This window comes from Podarcis bocagei (genome assembly GCF_964188305.1).
Source record: "Podarcis bocagei genome assembly, chromosome: 11".
In the NCBI taxonomy this organism is placed as follows: Eukaryota; Metazoa; Chordata; class Lepidosauria; order Squamata; family Lacertidae; genus Podarcis; species Podarcis bocagei.
The window spans coordinates 1,308,840-1,328,994 of record NC_138136.1 but is presented as its reverse complement, the minus strand read 5'-3'; the positions used below and the strand labels follow the sequence as shown (position 1 = coordinate 1,328,994).

Genomic DNA, 20,155 nt, shown 5'->3' with positions numbered 1-20,155 from the left:
GCACTTTCTGATTGATACTGGAAATGAATGTCAGCAAGGCTTTGGGCATCGCTATGCAAAAGAAGTGGGGGAAGCAGGCGCCTTGCTCTTCCTGTCCCGTCCCCCCCCCCATCTCCCTGCTATCCAGAAATGAGGCTTAAACTCCCAATGCAAGGGACATTTTCCACAGGGAGAGATGCAAGAATTGCCTTTCAAATGAGATAGAAATATGGTGTGGCAGGTAGTGCAAGACCTTTGCAGGTCTTGTTTTCCGCACAGCCACATCCCATGTGAAGCTGGTTTTGATTTTCAGCTGTAGTGGACAGTAATATTGAAGTTTTGTTTACTGAGATACTTGTATAGATTCAGTTGCTCCCAAATGTGGGGGTTTTGAGTATTGAGTATATTTGCTAACCCAAGCAAATATATTCAGGCTTTTGTAAGAATTCTGAGAACCCCAACTTTCATATTTTTTTTTTAAAAAAATCATTTTCTATTCCACATGAATAGCCAAGGGCAGCCTTCATAATAAAATATAGTAGCAAAAATATTAAAGTAATGGAAACAAGTAGGACATCCCAAACTTAGTACATTGTTCAACTTCTCTAACTTGATGCATGATGATGATGGAGAAATATTTTGGAGAACTAATAATAGCTTGCAGCTTCCCTTAGCAAAAGTTTAGAAACCACTAACTTAAAGAGAGGGGGTCTTAATTAAGAGCACTTCATGGTTTCCCCAAAAGAAGTGTTTTTTGACAATTATGAGTTGACTCAATAAAAGGTATCCTTTCCCAACTTTGCATGTCCATCCCATGCAATGCCTTTTTATTTACAGCAAATGCCTTTTGCTCGGTGGTGCAGAAGGACAGTTTGTGACAGCTCTTCCCTGGCTTGCAAACCTCAGACTTTGTGGATTTGTTTTCATGATGTTTAGTAAATGATGCACATGGATGGTCTGGTTTTGTAAGTGGAATGTAACATTTCTGAGGAACACGTTTCTCTTTTCCGCCTCCCTTAGGGGTAATATCCTTTGTTTTCTTTTCGCTTGCCTTTGGGTCCACAGGTTTCCTTTGTTCTCTACCTGGTGCTGTGCAGCTTTGCAGAGCCTCAGTTTTTCCACAGCAGGGCTCATCTATCATTAACGAAGGGAATAGCAAAGGCGCCTTGAATAATGGAGCAGCTTTGCAGGTGCTTCAGGAGCCTGAAATAATGTCACCAGCTATGCGGATGGGATGATGCTGTGCCTGACATTTGCACAGCCAAAGTTTTAGAGCTGCTCTTTGGAGCACAGATGGAATTCCTTTGGACCTTTGGTGGATAGAATTAACTTCCAAAATTATGCAGTGGCCCAAGTAATTTTCAGTTTTTTTACATGCTTGAATACTTAGACTTTTGCTGACTAAGATACCACTGTTAAAAAGGGGGGGGGTATATTTTTTCCAAATAACCATGAAAGGCTTGATTCAGAATTCTTTGGAGTTGTATTTGTGCACTGCATGTAAGACTCAGATGTCAAATACATATATATCAGTTCATAGAATTCAGAATCAAGTAATATATGGAAAGATAAAATGTATGTTCACTATTTTCCTGCTTGCACCAAGTCCTCATGGCTTGTTCACCAAAATGGAAAAGTGAAATAGACTTGAGTACAAGAAGTTCCTAGCCTAGGTAATTTCTCTTTAAATGGAAACCTGAAAAAAGAAGACATCGTCTTGAATGCGGGGACATAGCTAGGAGGAAGATTCATATTACAAAAGTACAGATCTGAAGGATAGCTTTAGGTTTTCCATAATTTTTTATTTTTATATGTATAAAGCTTTATCAGAAGCCCAGTTTAATCAAAGACCAGGGTTGGACATACAAACAAAGGAACATTTTTACTATAGACAATTCATTCTAACTTTGTGAAAAATGCAAGAAGGGGGAAAAGGAAATATTATGACTATGCCTCCTAAGGGCCTCCACTAGCCAGAAGACAGAAATGGGGACTTTCTTACTCTGCAGGGACTAAAGAACCCTTATTCTTAGTCTGATCTACTCCAAAGGCTTGTAATAAAAGCTTTAAATCTGCTTGAAAAACTGAATTCTATCACATTTGCCAGTAAGCCTGAGCCATGGTAGCACTTTGTCCTTGTGGTTATTCCATCATCAGATGAAATGTCTAGGATCAGGCTGTGCATTGGGTTGGATCTGGACTTAGTCAAACTTTGAGGGGAAACGATGAGACTCTAGTCATTATTAACTTCAGGTCCAATTATAATTATGCTTTACTTTCAGTTATAAACTTTTTTCTGGGGGGGAATTGCATAACTATAATAGCTCTTAAATTATGCTTGCTTTTTAAAAAAATCTTTGTACTTTAACCACCTAACTGTACATTAATATCATTTATTACTTATTCAGAAGATACCAATAGTACTGCAATTCTGCTAGAAATGTATGTCTTCAAGGCAATAAATGAAAGGAATAGCTGCTTGCTAAGCGAGAATGACCTTCTTATGTATGGGTGTTTGACAACCATTCAGTATCAAATAAGATTAATCAGATAGGATACTAGCAGCATCTCTTGTTACAGGCTTCAATTTCAAGTTCCAGGCACATAACACCACTGGAAAAGTAATTTGGTGGCACTTGATTGTTAGCAATTAGCAGACAACTCTGAAGTTGAGCAGAACAGCAGCAAAATCAAAATGGAGAATTTTTGGATGTATCAGGCTGAGTATCTTAGGAGAATGGTAAGTGAATTGTAGCAAGAGAGTAACTGTCAATTTAGGATTTTTTTTACTTAACCCCTGAAGGTGTTCTGTCTGCACAATTCCAAACTTTTAATAAGGTTAATGTTGTGTTGCTCTGACATTTCTATGTATGGATGATGTAGGAGCATCCAGAAGCATCTTGGATATTTTCTTTTGAAATTTGGATCTGTTCTGGTGTTTTGGTTCTTGCCATAACAACAATTATAATAGGAAAAACAGAATATTTTTGAATTTTTTTAGTTATGAACAATAAGTATATTCAAGTGGTGCTTAATATTCATTTTTCTGATGCAAAGGTTGCAGTGTACAAAGGATACTGCATTAGAAATTCAAGCAACATAGTTGCGAAGAATACAGCCCTTCTTACTGAATATAGCCGTTGTTCTATAATATTGTGAATGATACAGAAGAATAGAATAATTTTTAAAAATAAAACTCTTCACCTGTGGTGTATTTTTTTAAAATGGTTGTAGGTTGTAGAGAACTGCTATTTGTGAGATTTTTAAGTGACTGTGGAGGGAGAGTTTGCTTTTCACAATGTGTAACCACATTTATTTTGTCCCGTTGTCACTTCTGGTTAGTCGCTGCAAACTTACGGAGTGATACAGATCTCTTCAGCACTCTCTCCTCCGGCTTTTCTTTTAGCAAATAGAAAGAAGGCATTGGCAAGAGGGAAGTAAGATGAGCTGCAATGGACACGGGAAGGGAACTTCCCCCCGTTTTCCTGAAAAAGCAGTGTTTGCTGGGAGGGGAGGACAGACTCTCCTCCTCCTGTGCTTAGAGATCGGCAGCAGCTGGTCCCCAGACAAGGCCTTCGCTCCAAAGATGTCTTGTGTGAGCAGGCTCCTGCCAGCTGCCCTTCAGCCTCTGGCACAGCTGCGGCAGCGCTGGGCTGGCTAGCCTGGAAATCCCCGTGGCTTCAGCCCTGCAGGTTTTGAGAGTGGGTTCAAGGGGCTTCTCTGCATCTCCAAGAAGTGCTTGGTTCCTCTGAATTGTTGCCCCCTTGACAAGGGGAAAGAGGAGGAGAGCTGCAGCCTGGAAGGACTCCGCATGGTAAAAGAAATAAGAACCGAGTTGGTTTGATTTGTCACCTATAATGTAATTTCTGTTGTTTTACTGATATTTGTAAGCTGCTGTCAGAGTTCTTTCCCCCAACCAAAGAGCAAGATAAAAAGGCTTTAAATACTAATAGTAATAATTTTCAAAAATCTTTCTCTGCTTCCATACTTCTGATTACACTGAGCGCTGCACCCCGTAGTCACCTTTGCCGGGACTTCACTGCCCATGGGGTCCTTTACTTTTTTTACCTTTTACTTCTGATTACATTGTATAAACTAGAACTCAGTTTTGTATTACATGGTTGTCCTCATTTTTCAATGTAAGCTTGGCTCTCTGATTTTGCTTTCTATTGAACTTGACCAGAAGTAAAGATTTAAAGAAGATAAAGATATCCAGCCACAAAAGTGCTGTTTATACAAACAGCCTGATAAACAGCTTTCTCTCAGGCATGACTTGGGAGGGTTTTAATGTCTGGATTTGTTGTTGCCTCAGTCATGGCCTTTAATTTAATTTGCTGCTTAATTACATATTTATCAGCAGTATTAAGCCAAAACTCACTACAGGCGGGTTGAAAATCATATGTCCCACTTCTTACTAATGTACTTTTTCCTAATGTACTTATTAATGTACAGTTTTCTTGCATTGTCTTTTGCCCATATCTGCAGCTCCCCCCAAAAAAATTAGTGGTTCAACAATAATTTTATTATTTACATTTATGCAGACCTAAAATTAATAGGACTTGCTTCTAAGAAAATATAAATCTGAATATAATTCCATGAAATGCTGCATGTTTAATTTTGCTGGAACCCTTTGCCCAGTCCTCAATCTCAAAGCAACAAATACCATTTATTGTTCTGTCAGCATTTTATTTCATTGTGCATCTTTTCTCTGTCTAGTCTCCATCTCCTGATTCATCTTCCCCACGAGGCGCTGAATCATCAGGTCTGCAGCATCACCAAGATGTCTGTGGAACAGCAGAAACCCCCACCAAGAAGGAGGTAGAGTTCAAGTCTTTTTAAAAGCAGTAGTTTTACTGGAAATGTTCCCCATATTTAGGACTCCTTAATTGTGTTCTGTGCATTAAACAATCTTTTAAAAAATGATTTATTTATAGTAAGCAATAAGCTTTTTAGATTTAGGCTGCAGTCTGCAATACATGTATTCACCAGTAGATTTGAATCCAATCTGATTTAGGAATGCAGCTTTTATTAGGTAGTGTTATGTTTAATAGACTGGAGGTCTTGGATGTAAGCACTGCTGGAATCACTGATAACTATTCCTAAATTTAGTATATTAGAGATATTCCCACAGTTCTTTTTTAACAAACAGCAGCACCTTCCTCAGGGGAGAAATGAGAATTGCCACAACATTTTCCAAATGGCTTTCCTCAAAGCAGAGCCCAATTTCCATAGTACTACAATCCGCTGCCCAAAGACATGCATGTTACTTTACTTTGAAATGCTTTGTCCTAATAGGTTAACAGTAGAATTCTTTATAGTGTCTGCTTACTAGTAATATTTGATGTGGGGTGGGCATCTTTTCCAAAGAGCACATAAAATGTGCTCCTTAAAGGCAGCAGTGATACTGATTCCTTGGAATTCATTGGCACTAGACTTTCTAGCTGTGCAAAGTCAGAACTGAATCATTTCTCCTTCACCTGCCTGGACGCACTATGGAGACATGAACCTCAGGAATCTCTCTTCTAAAAGTGGAAATGCAGATGTCCCACCCTCAGGCTCAGTTGACCAAGATGTTAAAGTTGGGGTACTTCCCTCTCAAAATTTCCAGGCATTTGGACATATTTGCTCTTTTCCTGAAATCTGAAGGATATATCAGTGTCAGCCAAACCTAAGAGCTATATTCTGAATAACTGCACACAGTTATTCTGTCCATTTGGGGAAATAGCTTTCTTAAGAATAATTTTTAATTAAAAAATACCAATCACAGTTTCTCAGGGCAGGCTGACACTTATCGTGTTAAGGAATGTGCCAGTATGAAGTTACTCTCAAAATGTATCATGTACTCTCTCTCTCCTCCTTTCCCCAGCCATTTAGTGAGATATGAAATGTTTCGCTTCTGCACAGATTTTTTTCTATAAAGCCAAATGCCTAAATGGAGGGAGTATCAGTCAGGAGATTACACAAATGTATTTGTAACAAATATTTGTTCTGAAGGATAATAGATATTTGTAAAAACTACTCTCTCTGAAGGAAAGAATCAAGATTTATAGTAATAATGATAGCTATAATAATAGTAAAGCTTTTATATCAGTTAATTGAAGGCTGTGTGTTTTATACCACTAAGCTTTTCTCAGAAATGCTCTTTGTTGTTCTGCTGCTTTATTATCTCTGCCTACTTGAATCCAGAAGATAAACCACTTTAATCTGCTCATGGCAATTGGATGAATTATTTAAAAGGATATTGGAGTCGGAGTATCAAAAATAGAGGCATTGCAATAGATCAAATGGCTGCAGAAGCAGGTTCCCTGGTGGAAATAAACGTCACAATCTCACACCAGTACTTAATTTCCTGAAAGTGTCTTGTCAGCAAGAGGTCTTCCGTTATTTGGTAGTAATTGATACTTCTATTTGACATTTTTCTCCTTACTAGTTATTTTCTTGTTCCAAGATGCTGTTCTATAGGACAGTGTTTTTCAACCACTGTTCCGCGGCACACTAGTGTGCCGCGAGATGTTGCCTGGTGTGCCGTGGGAAAAATTGAAAAATTCGAAAGATTTTTTTTAAAAAAAAAAGAAGTCAAATTTTTGCCCACTAGGCGGGTGCTGGACTGTGTCCACCCTATTTTCCATCCATCCTGGGTGGGGATCAGATCGGATGGGATCGGATGAGAGCGGACAGGTGGTCTGCTCTCATCCGATTCCCCATTGAGAGCAGTGGGGCTCTGACATCTCCCTCTCCGCACACTGTGGTGGTGGTGTGCCTCGTGATTTTTTTCATGAAACAAGTGTGCCTTTGCCCAAAAAAGGTTGAAAAACACTGCTATAGGACCTAATCAAACTGTAGCTTCAGTTTTATTGTATTTTATGGATTTTAAACATTTGCTGTATTTACTTGGAAGTAAGTCCCATTGTGTTTCTTTGTGTGTTTAGGGATTGTTTGTGTTCAATCAAAGTGGATTAATTTTTACCTTAAAACTACCAGTTTATCTAAACTTCAGCAATGAGCGAGATTACTAAGAAGTTCTTTCACATAAATGTAAGCCTAAGACCCTGAAGACATTGCCAGAGTCTCTTTAGTTTTTTTGTTTCTGTTCATGACATGATAAATGTTTGTGACATCTTTGGAACTTTAAAAATCTGTCATTCGTAGGAAAGGCAGCCTGGAAACGCTTTATTGATGCTAATGGTCTAGACTACACTCTAGGATAACTTCTTAATAATTAACCGATCCTTTGAAATATGTATACATATTTCTTACTAGGCTGTCCACAGAGATCGGGTAACAACTGGCAGTGTGTGATGAATAACTTTGCCAGTTCTGCATGAAAGGCTTTTTAATGCATACCTCAGCATGCTTAGCTTAGTTTGATATCTTGTTTGTCTTAATTACAGTCAAGAAAAAGCTTGGCTTCTTTCCCAACCTATGTTGAAGGTAAGCTATCAAAATCTCTCTCTCTTTCTTTAAGTTTTAAAACCTTTTCATATAAGTGCAATGTGAGTTAAAAACAGGTGTTAATCCATTCACACAATCTGTTTAGTAACTTTCTCAAGTGCTTGTTCTCCAGGGAGAACAACTTTCTCAAGTGCTTGTTCTCTGCACACAGAGCAGAATGTAGGGCCTCTACTGCTTTTGCCAGCACTCGGTGGAGAGGCTTTGTCACGTTAGAAACAAAACTTGCAAGTTTAAGGAAGACAACCCGGGCACACCAGGGAGAAGGTTCTAGCGTAGCTTGTTCCTTTTGCTCCTACTGTAGTCACAAACTGGATCTCTCCCTACACACTGCAACTGATATTTGGCTCAGGAGAAAAGCCCTCATTGATGTCTGTCTGGATGACAATGATAATTCAGAGTCCTCCATGTAGGGACAATGGCATGGGCGAAGTTCTTTTTTTTTAAAAAAGTGTCTTCTCCCATGCTGTAGTCCTGGGGCTGCTATTTCGTAAAGAAAAATCCTTGTACGCCACGGTCAGACTCATCATGTCTACCTTGGTCCATGTGGACCACCTCTAAGAGAAACCCCACCTCCTCTTTTAAGCTTTGCATTGGGTTCAGCTTCTCGTTGCCTCCAGGCCAAATTCAGCCAGAGGAAGATGACCCAATGTCACGGAAGGGCATTCAATTCAGTGAAGACAAGGCGAGAGCCACATTTTGACGATTTCTTCCTCTTCCCCTCCCTGCTCCAAGCTTCCTGTACCCCCTTCGACACACCAGGCTGTTTTGAAGGGCTCCCAACTCTATGGAATCAATTGTTTTGCTGTGCTGGAAACTGCAAGGAGGGAGGGGAAATAAGCAGAAATGGATCTTTGTCCCTCCCTCCACTGGGAGCCCTTCTGGAAGGGCCAGGACACCACTTGGATTTGGGGTTAATACATCCAGTTTGCTAACATGCTTGTGTTGGTGCACTATGTCCAACATGGATTGGGCCCTAAAAGCATTTTCAGGCAGTTTTATTTGTGAATATTAATAATCACAATTAAAACTAATAGTGACAATAATGTTGTCTGCATGCTTTTGACTATATGCTCGATTCTGTCCTAATGTCTTGTGCGAACAAGCTCTCTGGGGGCTTTTATATGCCGATGTTAATGGTCACCTGAATATTAGCCTTCAGTTGCACAACCAGTAAACCAGTAACCAGTAAACTACTTAATGAGTACGTAAATTTGTATTTTGTTTAACCGAAGGTTGGCTAACCTTTGGCCCTCCAAATATTGCTCCCATCTTCCCTGACTGTTGGCCATGCTGATTGGGGTTGATAGAACTTGATGTCCAACAACAGGTTAGCCCACCCCTGGTTTAGGTACATTAAAATTTATTTAGTTATTACATTTATATCCTACCTTTCCTCCAAAGAGCTTAGGAGAGGGTACCTGGGTCTTCTCCCACCCTCAAAAACCCTGTGAGGCAGGTTAGGCGGAGAGTGTCTGCCCCTGGTGTAAGATTCTTGGCTTAGTGGAGGTTGGATCAGTCTTAGTCCAACACTGTGCAATTCTGACTTTTGTTCAGAACATTATTCTTTATATTCTGATGTCTCTACTATTGCCTGAAAATATATCCTCTGTGAACATTATAAATTGCCTTAGGTTGCAGACCTATAACGTCCTTAGCAACAAATAAATCCCATTAAACCCACTGGAAACATGGATAGTATTGGACTAACTTATGGACTATTTATAATTGTGTGCATGCAGCTGAATTGGTTAACGGATTGCATCATTAAAATTATGTTTTATTGAATACTAATTTGTTTATTGATGGTTGTTGTTTTTCAGTTGACAGTGTTTTGTCTCAACCCCCACAAATTCTTCTTGTATTGTGGAATTATCTATTACACACTCTATGTTTTTACATTTTTCAGCATAAATCATTTTTTAAGATTTTTGGTTGGATTTGTAGCTGGTTAACTGACAGAACTCAAAGAGTGCTCATTCATGGTTCCTCGCCATCCTGGCAAGAAGTGGCAAGGGGGGGCAGGGGGGCCACAGGGTTCTGTCCTAGGTCCATTGTTGTTCAATGCTTTTATAAATGACTTGGATGAAGGAATTGAGGGGATGCTCATCAAATTTGCAGATAACGCCAAACTGGGAGGGGTGGCTAATTCTGCAGAAGACAGAATCAAAATTTAAAATGACCTTAACAGGTTGGAGAAGTAGGCCCAAACTAACAAAATAAATTTCAGTAAGGTCAAATGTAAGGCTCTGCACTTGAACAGAAGGAACCAGATACACAAATATAGGATGGGGGACACCTGGCTTACTAGCCATACATGTGAAAAGGATCTAGGGATTTTGGTGGACCACAAGCTTAACATGTCAACAGTGTGAAGTAGCAGCAAATAAACTAATGCTATTCTAGGCTGCATCAACAGAAGTCTAGTGCCGAGATCAAGGGAAGTAATAGTCCCACTCTATTCTGTCTTGCTCAGACCACACCTAGAATACTGTGTCCAATTCTGGGCACCACAATTTAAGAAGGATGTTGACAAGCTGGAAGGTGTGCAGAGTAGGGCAACCAAGATGGTCAAGGGTCTGGAAACCAAGCCCTACGAGGAGCGCTTGAAGGAGCTGGGTATGTTTAGCCTCCCCTTCATGGATCACTGCCTTGCCGTGGCGAAGGGGCTTGAAGAACTCAGAGAAGCTATGAACTATGCCGAGCAGGGCACCCAAGATGAACAGGTCATAGTGGAGAGTTTTGACCAAACGTGATCCACCTGGAGTAGGAACCAGCAAGCCACTCCAGTATCCGTGCCAAGAAAACTCCATGGACAAAGACAACAGGCATATAAAAGTTATGACGCTGGAAGATGAGCCCCTCAGGTCGGAAGGTGTCCAACATGCTACTGGGGAAGAGCGGAGGACAAGTACAAGTAGATCCAGAGCTGATGAAGCGGCTGGGCCAAAGCCGAAAGGACGCTCAGTTGCGGATATGCATGGAAGCGAAAGGAAAGTCCAATGCTGTAAAGAAAAATATTGCATAGGAACCTGGAATGTAAGAACCATGAACCTGGGTAAGTTGGATGTGGTCAAAAATGAGATGGCGAGAATAAATATTGACATCCTGGGCATCAGTGAGCTAAAATGGACGGGAATGGGCAAATTCAGTTCGGATGACTATCATATCTACTACTGTGGGCAAGAAACCCGTAAAAGAAATGGAGTGGCCCTCATAGTCAACAAAAGAGTGGCGGTCTTCTAGGTGTGGTCTGTACTGGGATGCAGTCTCAAAAATGATAGAATGATCTCGATACGAATCCAAGGCAGACCTTTTAACATCACAGTAATCCAAGTTTATGCACCAACTACTGGTGCTGAAGAAACTGAAATTGACCAATTCTATGAAGACTTACAAGACCTTATAGAAGTGACACCAAAGAAGGATGTTCTGCTCATTATAGGGGATTGGAATGCTAAAGTAGGGAATCAAGAGATAAAAGGAACAACTGGCAAGTTTGGCCTTGGAGATCAAAACGAAGCAGGGCAAAGGCTAATAGAGTTCTGCCAAGAGAACAAGCTGGTCATCACAAACACGCTTTTCCAACAACACAAGAGACGACTCTACACATGGACATCCCCAGATGGGCAACATCGAAATCAGATTGATTATATTCTCTGCAGCCAAAGATGGAGAAGCTCTATACAGTCAGCAAAAACAAGACCTGGAGCTGACTGTGGCTCAGATCATCAGCTTCTTATAGCAAAATTCAAGCTTAAACTGAAGAAAGTAGGAAAAACCACTGGACAGGTAAGATACAATCTAAACCAAATCCCTTATGAATACACAGTGGAAGTGAGGAACAGGTTTAAGGATTTAGATTTGCTGGACAGAGTGCCTGAAGAACTATGGGTGGAGGCTCGCAACATTATACAGGAGGCAGCAACTAAAACCATCCCAATGAAAAAGAAATGCAAGAAAGCAAAGTGGCTGTCCAACGAGGCCTTACAAGTAGCGGGGGAGAGAAGGCAAGCAAAATGCGAGGGAGATAATGAAAGATACAAGAAATTGAATGCAGATTTCCAAAAAATAGCAAGGAGAGACAAGAAGGCCTTCTTAAACGAGCAATGCAAAGAAATAGAGGAAAACACTAGAATGGGAAAAACCAGAGATCTGTTCAAGAAAATCGGAAATATGAAAGGAACATTTCGTACAAAGATTACCATAATAAAGGACAAAAGTGGTAAAGACCTAACTGAAGCAGAAGACATCAAGAAGAGGTGGCAAGAATACACAGAGGAATTATACCAGAAAGATATGGATGTCTCATACACCCCAGGTAGTGTGGTTGCTGACCTTGAGCCAGACATCCTGGAGAGTGAAGTCAAATGGGCCTTAGAAAGCACTGCAAATAACAAGGCCAGTGGAAGTGATGGTATTCCAGCTGAACTGTTTAAAATTTAAAAAAATGATGCTGTTAAGGTGCTACACTCAATATGCCAGCAAGTTTGGAAAACTCAGCAGTGGCCAGAGGATTGGAGAAGATCAGTCTACATCCCAATCCCAAAGAAAGGCAGTGCCAAATAATGCTCCAACTACCGCACAATTGCACTCATTTCACACGCTAGCAAGGTTATGCTCAGAATTCTACAAGGCAGGCTAAAGCAGTATGTGGACCGAGAACTCCCAGAAGTGCAAGCTGGATTTAGAAGAGGCAGAGGAACCAGAGACCAAATTGCAAACATGCGCTGGATAATGGAGAAAGCTAGAGAGTTCCAGAAAGACATCTACTTCTGCTTCATTGACTATGCAAAAGCCTTTGACTGTGTTGACCACAGCAGACTATGGCAAGTTCTTAAAGAAATGGGAGTGCCTGATCACCTCATCTGTCTCCTGAGAAATCTCTATGTGGGACAAGAAGCTACAGTTAGAACTGGATATGGAACAACTGATTGGTTCCAAATTGGGAAAGGAGTACGGCAAGGCTGTATATTGTCTCCCTGCTTATTTAACTTATATGCAGAATTCATCATGCGAAAGGCTGGGCTGGATGAATCCCAAGCCGGAATTAAGATTGCCGGAAGAAATATCAACAACCTCAGATATGCAGATGACACAACCTTGATGGCAGAAAGTGAAGAGGAATTAAAGAACCTTTTAATGAGGGTGAAAGAGGAGAGCGCAAAATATGGTCTGAAGCTCAACATCAAAAAAACGAAGATCATGGCCACTGGGCCCATCACCTCCTGGCAAATAGAAGGGGAAGAAATGGAGGCAGTGAGAGATTTTACTTTCTTGGGCTCCATGATCAGTGCAGATGGTGACAGCAGTCACGAAATTAAAAGACGCCTGCTCCTTGGGAGAAAGGCGATGGCAAACCTAGACAACATCTTAAAAAGCAGAGACATCACCTTGCCAACAAAGGTCCGTATAGTAAAAGCCACGGTTTTCCCAGTAGTGATGTATGGAAGTGAGAGCTGGACCATAAAGAAGGCTGATCGCCGAAGAATTGATGCTTTTGAATTATGGTGCTGGAGGAGACTCTTGAGAGTCCCATGGACTGCAAGTAGATCAAACCTCTCCATTCTGAAGGAAATCAGCCCTGAGCGCTCACTGGAAGGACAGATCGTGAAGCTGAGGCTCCAATACTTTGGCCACCTCATGAGAAGAGAAGACTCCCTGGAAAAGACCCTGATGTTGGGAAAGATGGAGGGCACAAGGAGAAGGGGACGACAGAGAATGAGATGGTTGGATGGTGTTCTTGAAGCTACCAGCATGAGTTTGATCAAACTGCGGGAGGCAGTGGAGGACAGAAGTGCCTGGCGTGCTCTGGTCCATGGGGTCACGAAGAGTCGGACACGACTAAACGACTAAACAACAACAAATGTTTAGCCTGGAAAAGAGGAGACTGGGAGGAGATATGAGAGCCATCTTCCACTATCTCAAGGGCTGTCACATAGAAGAGGGAACAAGCTTGTTTTCTCCTGCTCTGAAGGGTAGGGCTCGAATCAATGGCTTCAAATTACAAGGAGGAAATTCCAACTAAACAGGAAGAATTTTCTGACTGTAAGAGCTGTTTGATTAGTAGAATTGTCTCCCTTGGGAAGTTGTGGACCCTCCTTCCTTGGAGGTTTCAGCTGATTCCTACATTGCAGAGGGTTGGACTGGATGACCCTTGGGTCCCTTCCAACTCTACAGTTCTATAATTCATACAATCTGAGCAAGGGCGTTGAACATTTAAAGCACAAACATGATTTACAATAAGCCAGGTTTCCAATTTGAATTCCTGCTTTCAAAGATGTCCTTGAGCCTATCATTTGTTACGCTGAGCTTTTCCAAACCTGCTTTTTAGTTTTCAAAAAAAGTAGACTATGATTTAGAGTGCTCAACCTAATTGTAAATCTATTCTCAAAGAGAGAAGTTGCATTGTGTTGAAGATCATCTGGCTTGGAATGCCAGAAAAGGCTAGAATGCGAAACCTGCATGGGAGAGAACAATGATAACATTTGTTTTCTCTTTTTGCAACTGTACTTCTGCACAGCTTGTAACACTGGGTTATTGGCAGTGGGAACACCTAAAGTGGAAAGTGAATACAGAAGTCCCACAGTTATCTCTCACACACATGCATATCCTTTCTTTTGATTCTTCTCATATTTGAGTTATAATGTACCCTTTTTTCCTCTGGGGGCAGTGGAAGCAAAGAAGATTTCATTGGCCTGCAGATCAAGCTGTGTCATTTGTTAGCCAGACTGTTGTATTTTCTCTTCCCTGCACCAGGACTATATGGCTAAGCTGGAATATTCTGTCCAAAGGAGTACACTGTGTTGCTGTCATGTGCAAAACTGTATGTACTTTGTAGGAACAAGCCAGTTAATTTAACACAAAAAACAAATCATCTGTCAAATAATTTTAGGAACTAGTCATAGACTTGTAGTTAGTCCAGCTAAACTGAGTTAAGGCTAAGGTAGTTTTTTAACAGGTTATGGATACCTTTTAGGATCTCCTGAGTTGAGAGCTATTTGGTCAGGGGCAGCTGCTGGGACTTGTAGGGAAGAAGTCCCTCTGCTAAGTGGAGCGAGAGCCAATTAATTTTAGTTTCCCCCCATCCTCCTCCTCCTGTGTTCTACAAGGGCAACACCAGTATGATTCTCCCTGGACCAGTTGCAAGGCAGGTCGGGGGGGGGGGGCTAGCCTGAGGTTGGTGGGGCAGTTTTACATTCACTGGCATGGACCAGTCTCCACTGTATTTGGGGCAGGGTGTGGGTCTAGGTTAATGTTTTCTTTCTAGGATTGCCTTTGCTGGGTACATATCAGTGTCTGGCCTTTGTTATTGCAGAGAAAACCTTGGAAAGATGCAGGTGATATCTGGGGAAAGGAGACATTGCTTCCACAAAGAAGCTGGGCAGAGCTTCCGTGGGTAAAGCCACAATTGCTCAGCAAATAGGTGGCTGCAGAGAAACCCAGTCTGTGCTGCCTCATTGACACCAGAAAGGCGACTGGATCACAGGAGAAATTGAGCTTCCCATGTGCTTCTGCACATGCACAGAAAGCTGCATTTTCAGCTGTGTGTCATTTTGCACCTTGTTTTTAGCCTATCTGATGTTATATAACCCTGGTTGTAGGTGGGGTTGGGGCCAAGCCAGTGCTTTGTGCCTTTCTGACAAGGAAAGAGAAAAATCCATTGAGATTATTTTGCTTCAGGGTGAACTTTTGTTTCAACTGAATGAGCAAATGTAAGAGTCAGGTTGGATTATCAAGTGCTGTCTCTGTGACAGAGAGGCTGGTCGCTCTTTGTCTCCTCTCATTGTATCTGATCTTTTGCTATCGTGATGAATTTCAACCAGTCCAAAGCCTTTGCTTCTGGCACCAGAAGTGGAGTGTTCTCTCTCTTTCCCATTAGCAGCATAATTTTGCTCAGTAATTCAATTTTTCCATCCTGTAGTTCCTGGACCCTGTGATCCTGAAGATTTAATTGATGGAATCATATTTGCTGCCAATTACCTTGGCTCTACTCAGCTTCTTTCAGACAAAACTCCATCAAAGAATGTGAGGATGATGCAGGCTCAGGAAGCTGTGAGCCGAATCAAGGTGAGGAATCTTTCTTACTGTCTGTCTCTATGGAAGAGTCAAAGCTGAATCTAGGAATGGTGCATGCCAAAACTCCCTTCTGAAATGCACTCTAGTAGTAATTTGTGTTTGGACCCCAAAATTTGCCAGGTCATTTTTTCATATACAATAAGTTGTTTTCATGCTCTGCGGGTGACATCATACAGCAGTGGACGTTATTTGGACGTTATTACATAATCCTTATAATCTGAACAAAAGGGGTCTCTGGAGGGAAATTAATATTCTAGGCACAGATTATCCAACCCATCCACAGTGTTCAGCCCTGTAGGCCGACTTCCGAATAGTTTGGAGAGGCCTGTGGGGGGTGCAGTGGGTTGGAGGGTGAAGGAAGGATGGTTTGGGAGACTGAATACACCGTCTTGCTGTTTTAACATATATTGCATTGTGATCAAGCCCAAGAAGAATGCTCACACGAACATGATGACCATGGAATGGATATTGAGGATTTACTATGCAGGGAGGAAAAAAATATTGATATACGGTAGTGCTAAGTTGAATCTATGCAGCCTTTTCAAAAATGTGCTGGTAAGATTGAAGAAGTTTTAAATGGCATTTTGTGTATTTTCTGGTAGATATCTGACATAAACACAGAATTTGTAAGAAGTATAGATACGTACAGTATATTTTGTATTTTTAAAAATGTATTTTAATGATATTTTAAATCCATCCTGTGTATTATCCAGCACAAACTGCCAAAACTGTTATCTTTGTACTGGTGCCAGTAACTGGGAGCACTGCTGCCCCTGTGCCTCAGCCCCTGGCACATTGAGTGGCTGGGGAGGCCTGGATGGTTCTGGCCCATTAGTGGTTCATTGAAGTCTCTAACCACCTTCACAGCAAGGGTGCTGGGTGTTCCTGACCTTGCCCTTCCCCTCTGGCCCAGCAGGGGTGGGCAGCAACAGTACTGGTGTCAGGAGGGGGTCACTGCACCAGCTTGGTTCATTGGGATTGTTCAGTCTTCTGTTTGGTGCCTCAGAATGGAGTGCATGTCTCTAGAGCACAGCATGGAAGGGACACAAGAGAAATACTTCTGTCTAGACCCACATCTTTGTGTTCTTTCTAGCCATCTGTACTATCACTCCTCCTAGATTATGCCTCAGCTCCACATTCAGGGTTTCTGTGTTTACCATTTGTAGCAGTAGAGCTGCTGAGATTTTCTGGATTTTTTTGGCATGCATTCACATGTTATCATTGTTCAGTTAGAAATAATGTAAACCCCCCCCCAAAAAAATAAAAAAAAATCCTGCCACACAAACAAAAATCAACTTTTGTGAAAGATCTGGAATGAATTCTCAATATTTTTGTTAGTGTGGCACCTACGTCTCTGTGTGGAAGGTTGATGGGCATGGTTTGGGAGACAGCCGCTTTGTGCCACGTCTCTCTGATCAGCCATTCATATAGTACATAATACCTGGAATCCTAGACGGTTGGTCTTGGTCGTAGGCATCCTCCATATGGTGTGATCCTTTAGTACATACACATCAAAGACCCAGTATAGGAGTTGACAGAGGCACACCATTTCCTAGCAGTGCTGCTCATCTGGAGGGGGACGATTTTTTAAAAAATCTGCCATGCTCATGCCAATTGCCACCAGGAGGCTGTGGGGGCTCAGGAGCTCATTTCCCTGTGGCCCTCCAGTAGAATAGCCATTTGTCAGTTGCCCAAAGGCTGGTTTACAGTTGCAGCTGCCAAGTGGAGGTGGCTTGCAACATCCTCTGCAGGACAACTACTCTGTGTGTGTAGAGCAGGGGGCAACCTGAAGGGTGAGCATCTGTTTCTCCTTGGAAGTGGAGGCCAAGGATCTACATGGCAAACCATCTGGCTGAGGATGTTTTCAAGCAGCCTCCACAAAAATAAGACTCATTTGTTTATATTGAGTTCTAGTACCATGTTTAGGATTGGATGGAGTTTGGCTGTATTGGAGTGCCAGGGCTGGATTACTTTTCTCTTGTGGATTTAAGAAATGATGTTTCATATGTATTCAGTAGCAACAGCTGAATTTGCTCTTTAGCAGAATTATTTCTCTCTCAACAGTAGATTCTCCTTTAAGACAGCTAGTCTTTTTTTTTAAAAAAAAAGTTACTGGGCATAATGTTTTCCTTTTTCTGTCTGTCTGTCTGCCTTCCTCTCTCGACTGGTGTCTATGTACAGGGTTATTTTATAAAACTTTACTCTCCTGTGTGAAATTTGAATTATGAAGCAGAACTTAATTTGGCTAGATGGCCGTCCTAGTCCTGATGTTCTAGAGCCCTACTTGACTTGGAGTCTCTGAAAGTACCTCTCTAACTATTCTCCTGTCTCTGTTTATTACATGCTAAGCAGATGGCCCAGAAATTAGCCAAAAGCAGAAAGAAGGTGCAGTACAAACTCATCAGCTTGATGTTTTTCCTGTTTTTTTGTTTTTGTTTTTTGTTTTGTTTTTGCATTTCTTACTTTTGATTTTCACATTTTATTTTAAAAAATTCTGTATCCAGCAAACCTTTTCTTACAATTTGTTTGAACCCCCATATAAATTGACATTTTTCAAATAACCGGTAGCATGGTTTACTCTTTGTTGTTTACCATTAGCCATTTCATGTTAGTAGGGTAATGCAAAGTAGGGTAATGGAAAGGTTTAATTAAATGGAAAATAGGCTTTTCCCAAAACTATCTTCCAACTATAGAGCTGACTGAGAAAGGTTTTAAATATATCAAATGATATGCTTCTAAAACTGTGTATTTCAGCTTGTGTTTAAACGGTAGTTTCATGTGATTTCATGGAGGTTATTAAATTGCTGGATGCAAAAAAACCCAAACCTTTATAAACATAAAGTTATATACTATACTAAGATTACTAAATACATATCATTGTGGGATTTAAATGGAATTTTTAGGTGCTTTTTTAAAAATTTGGCCAATTTTTACTGTACGAAATTGTGCTCCTAGCCGTTTAGCCTCTAGTGACCACAAGGACTCTTCTACCAGAACTGCACCATACATTCCTGTATTATACATCACAGACTCTGATCTTTGGGGTGTGTTGGGCGTTTTCGTTTTCCATTTTTTCCATTTTTGCAGGCTTTGTGACATGCTCTTTTTGCCAGAACAACCATGAGTGGGGAAAAATGTAAACGGGCATGTGTGAAAAGGAGTGTTTTTGGACTGTCTCAGAATACAATAAGAGGACCCCATTTGTATAACCATCAAAGGAGAGAAGAGCTGGGCACTTTGGGGTCATTACCTTGCCATTACCTGTCCCATTCTTCTGGGGTACTGAGGACAAGGTTATTCATTCATTCACTTATTAAATACAATTTATAAATAGATACATACAAAAGGTCCAAATTTTCCTAATGCAAAATTATTATTCAAATATAAAAAGGCTGCCATTGAGAAAAGGTCACTGTATTGTCCATTTCTTCTCTATGCCATCTTCCTTAACTCTGTGAAATAACCACTCTGTAATAGAGAGCTAACCAACATGGTGCACCCCAGACCTGGTTGGGCTTCAGCTCCCATCCTGCCTGACTATAGGCTGTGTTGACTGGCAGCTTGTATGGGAGTTGGACTCCCATAACATCTTGAGGGCACCACGCTGACTACTCCTCTAACAGATGGGATTATAGAGTTCCCCCCACTGCCAGTCAAGGACATGATTGCAACATTAGGAAGTTAACAATCAAGACAAATACCAGAGGTTTGTGTTTACTCAGGCTCTCCTTGAACCCACTAAGCATCTCTTGGTCACTTCATAGGCTCAGGGAGCTCCCAGTTATGGCAGTGAACATCACAGTACTTTCTTTCTATGTGTGGGAAAGCGGAGGAGGGATATGTGCAAGAGTGCAAGTCTAGCTTCCCCTTAAAGGAACAGGGATAATGGGCAAGAGATTTGTAGGGAATTAACACTTTTGTGCACAGTACTGACTTGAGCTCGTAACTCACACTTCGTACCCCTTATAGACAGCTTCCGTACCTCTATGCATAACATTAGCTTCTGCTATCTTAATGCTACATATTGCATTGCTCTTCTGATGACTGTCCTCAGGCTTTTTTGAATTGTGATCTAACACACTTCTGTTCACGGATTCTCCTCAAATGCTTGTTTGTTGTTGCTGTTACTGATTAACTCTGACCTTAATTGCAGGCCCCTGAAGGTGAATCTCAGCCCATGACAGAAGTTGACCTCTTCATTTCAACGCAGAGAATAAAAGTGCTGAATGCAGACACTCAGGTACAGCAAATACCCATCACTTTATCAAGATAAGACAGTGTTGTCTTATCATCATTGATTCATCACCCATTTATTTATTTGCATTTGTTCCTTTTATTAACCTGAAGGTAGCATGTTTTAGATCATTTATTAGGGGGTGAAGTGAGGCAGGAAGATCATTGCACCCTGAATGTTTTATAAAAGGAGCTATCAACATAGTTTAGTTTTATTTTTGTCATTCATTTCACAAAGGTTATTTCTCCACTTTTTTGAGCTAAATATTTTTGCAGATGCTTACTCTAAGAAAGGTCAAAAATAAAAGTTATGCCGAGAAATATATATATAAAAAAAAATCCTTCCAGTAGCACCTTAAAGACCAACTAAGTTAGTTCTTGGTATGAGCACACGAAAGCTCATACCAAGAACTAA

The 20,155-nt window shown here is 41.1% G+C and overlaps 1 protein-coding gene across 11 annotated transcripts in view; it reads left to right on the top strand.

Annotated features, from left to right (window-relative positions):
* APBA1 (amyloid beta precursor protein binding family A member 1) overlaps nucleotides 1–20,155 on the top strand; it is a 90,145-nt gene that overhangs the window by 56,236 nt on the left and 13,754 nt on the right. For 9 of the 11 annotated variants that reach the window (XM_081213647.1, XM_081213648.1, XM_081213645.1 and 6 more), the window contains 5 exons: nucleotides 4,696–4,797; nucleotides 7,371–7,410; nucleotides 15,353–15,498; nucleotides 17,860–17,892; nucleotides 19,661–19,747. In XM_081213647.1, coding sequence (XP_081069773.1) covers nucleotides 4,696–4,797; nucleotides 7,371–7,410; nucleotides 15,353–15,498; nucleotides 17,860–17,892; nucleotides 19,661–19,747 — 408 coding nt within the window. The remainder of the gene's footprint in view (nucleotides 1–4,695; nucleotides 4,798–7,370; nucleotides 7,411–15,352; nucleotides 15,499–17,859; nucleotides 17,893–19,660; nucleotides 19,748–20,155) is intronic. The other 2 variants (XM_081213642.1, XM_081213641.1) reach the window with 1 other exon arrangement.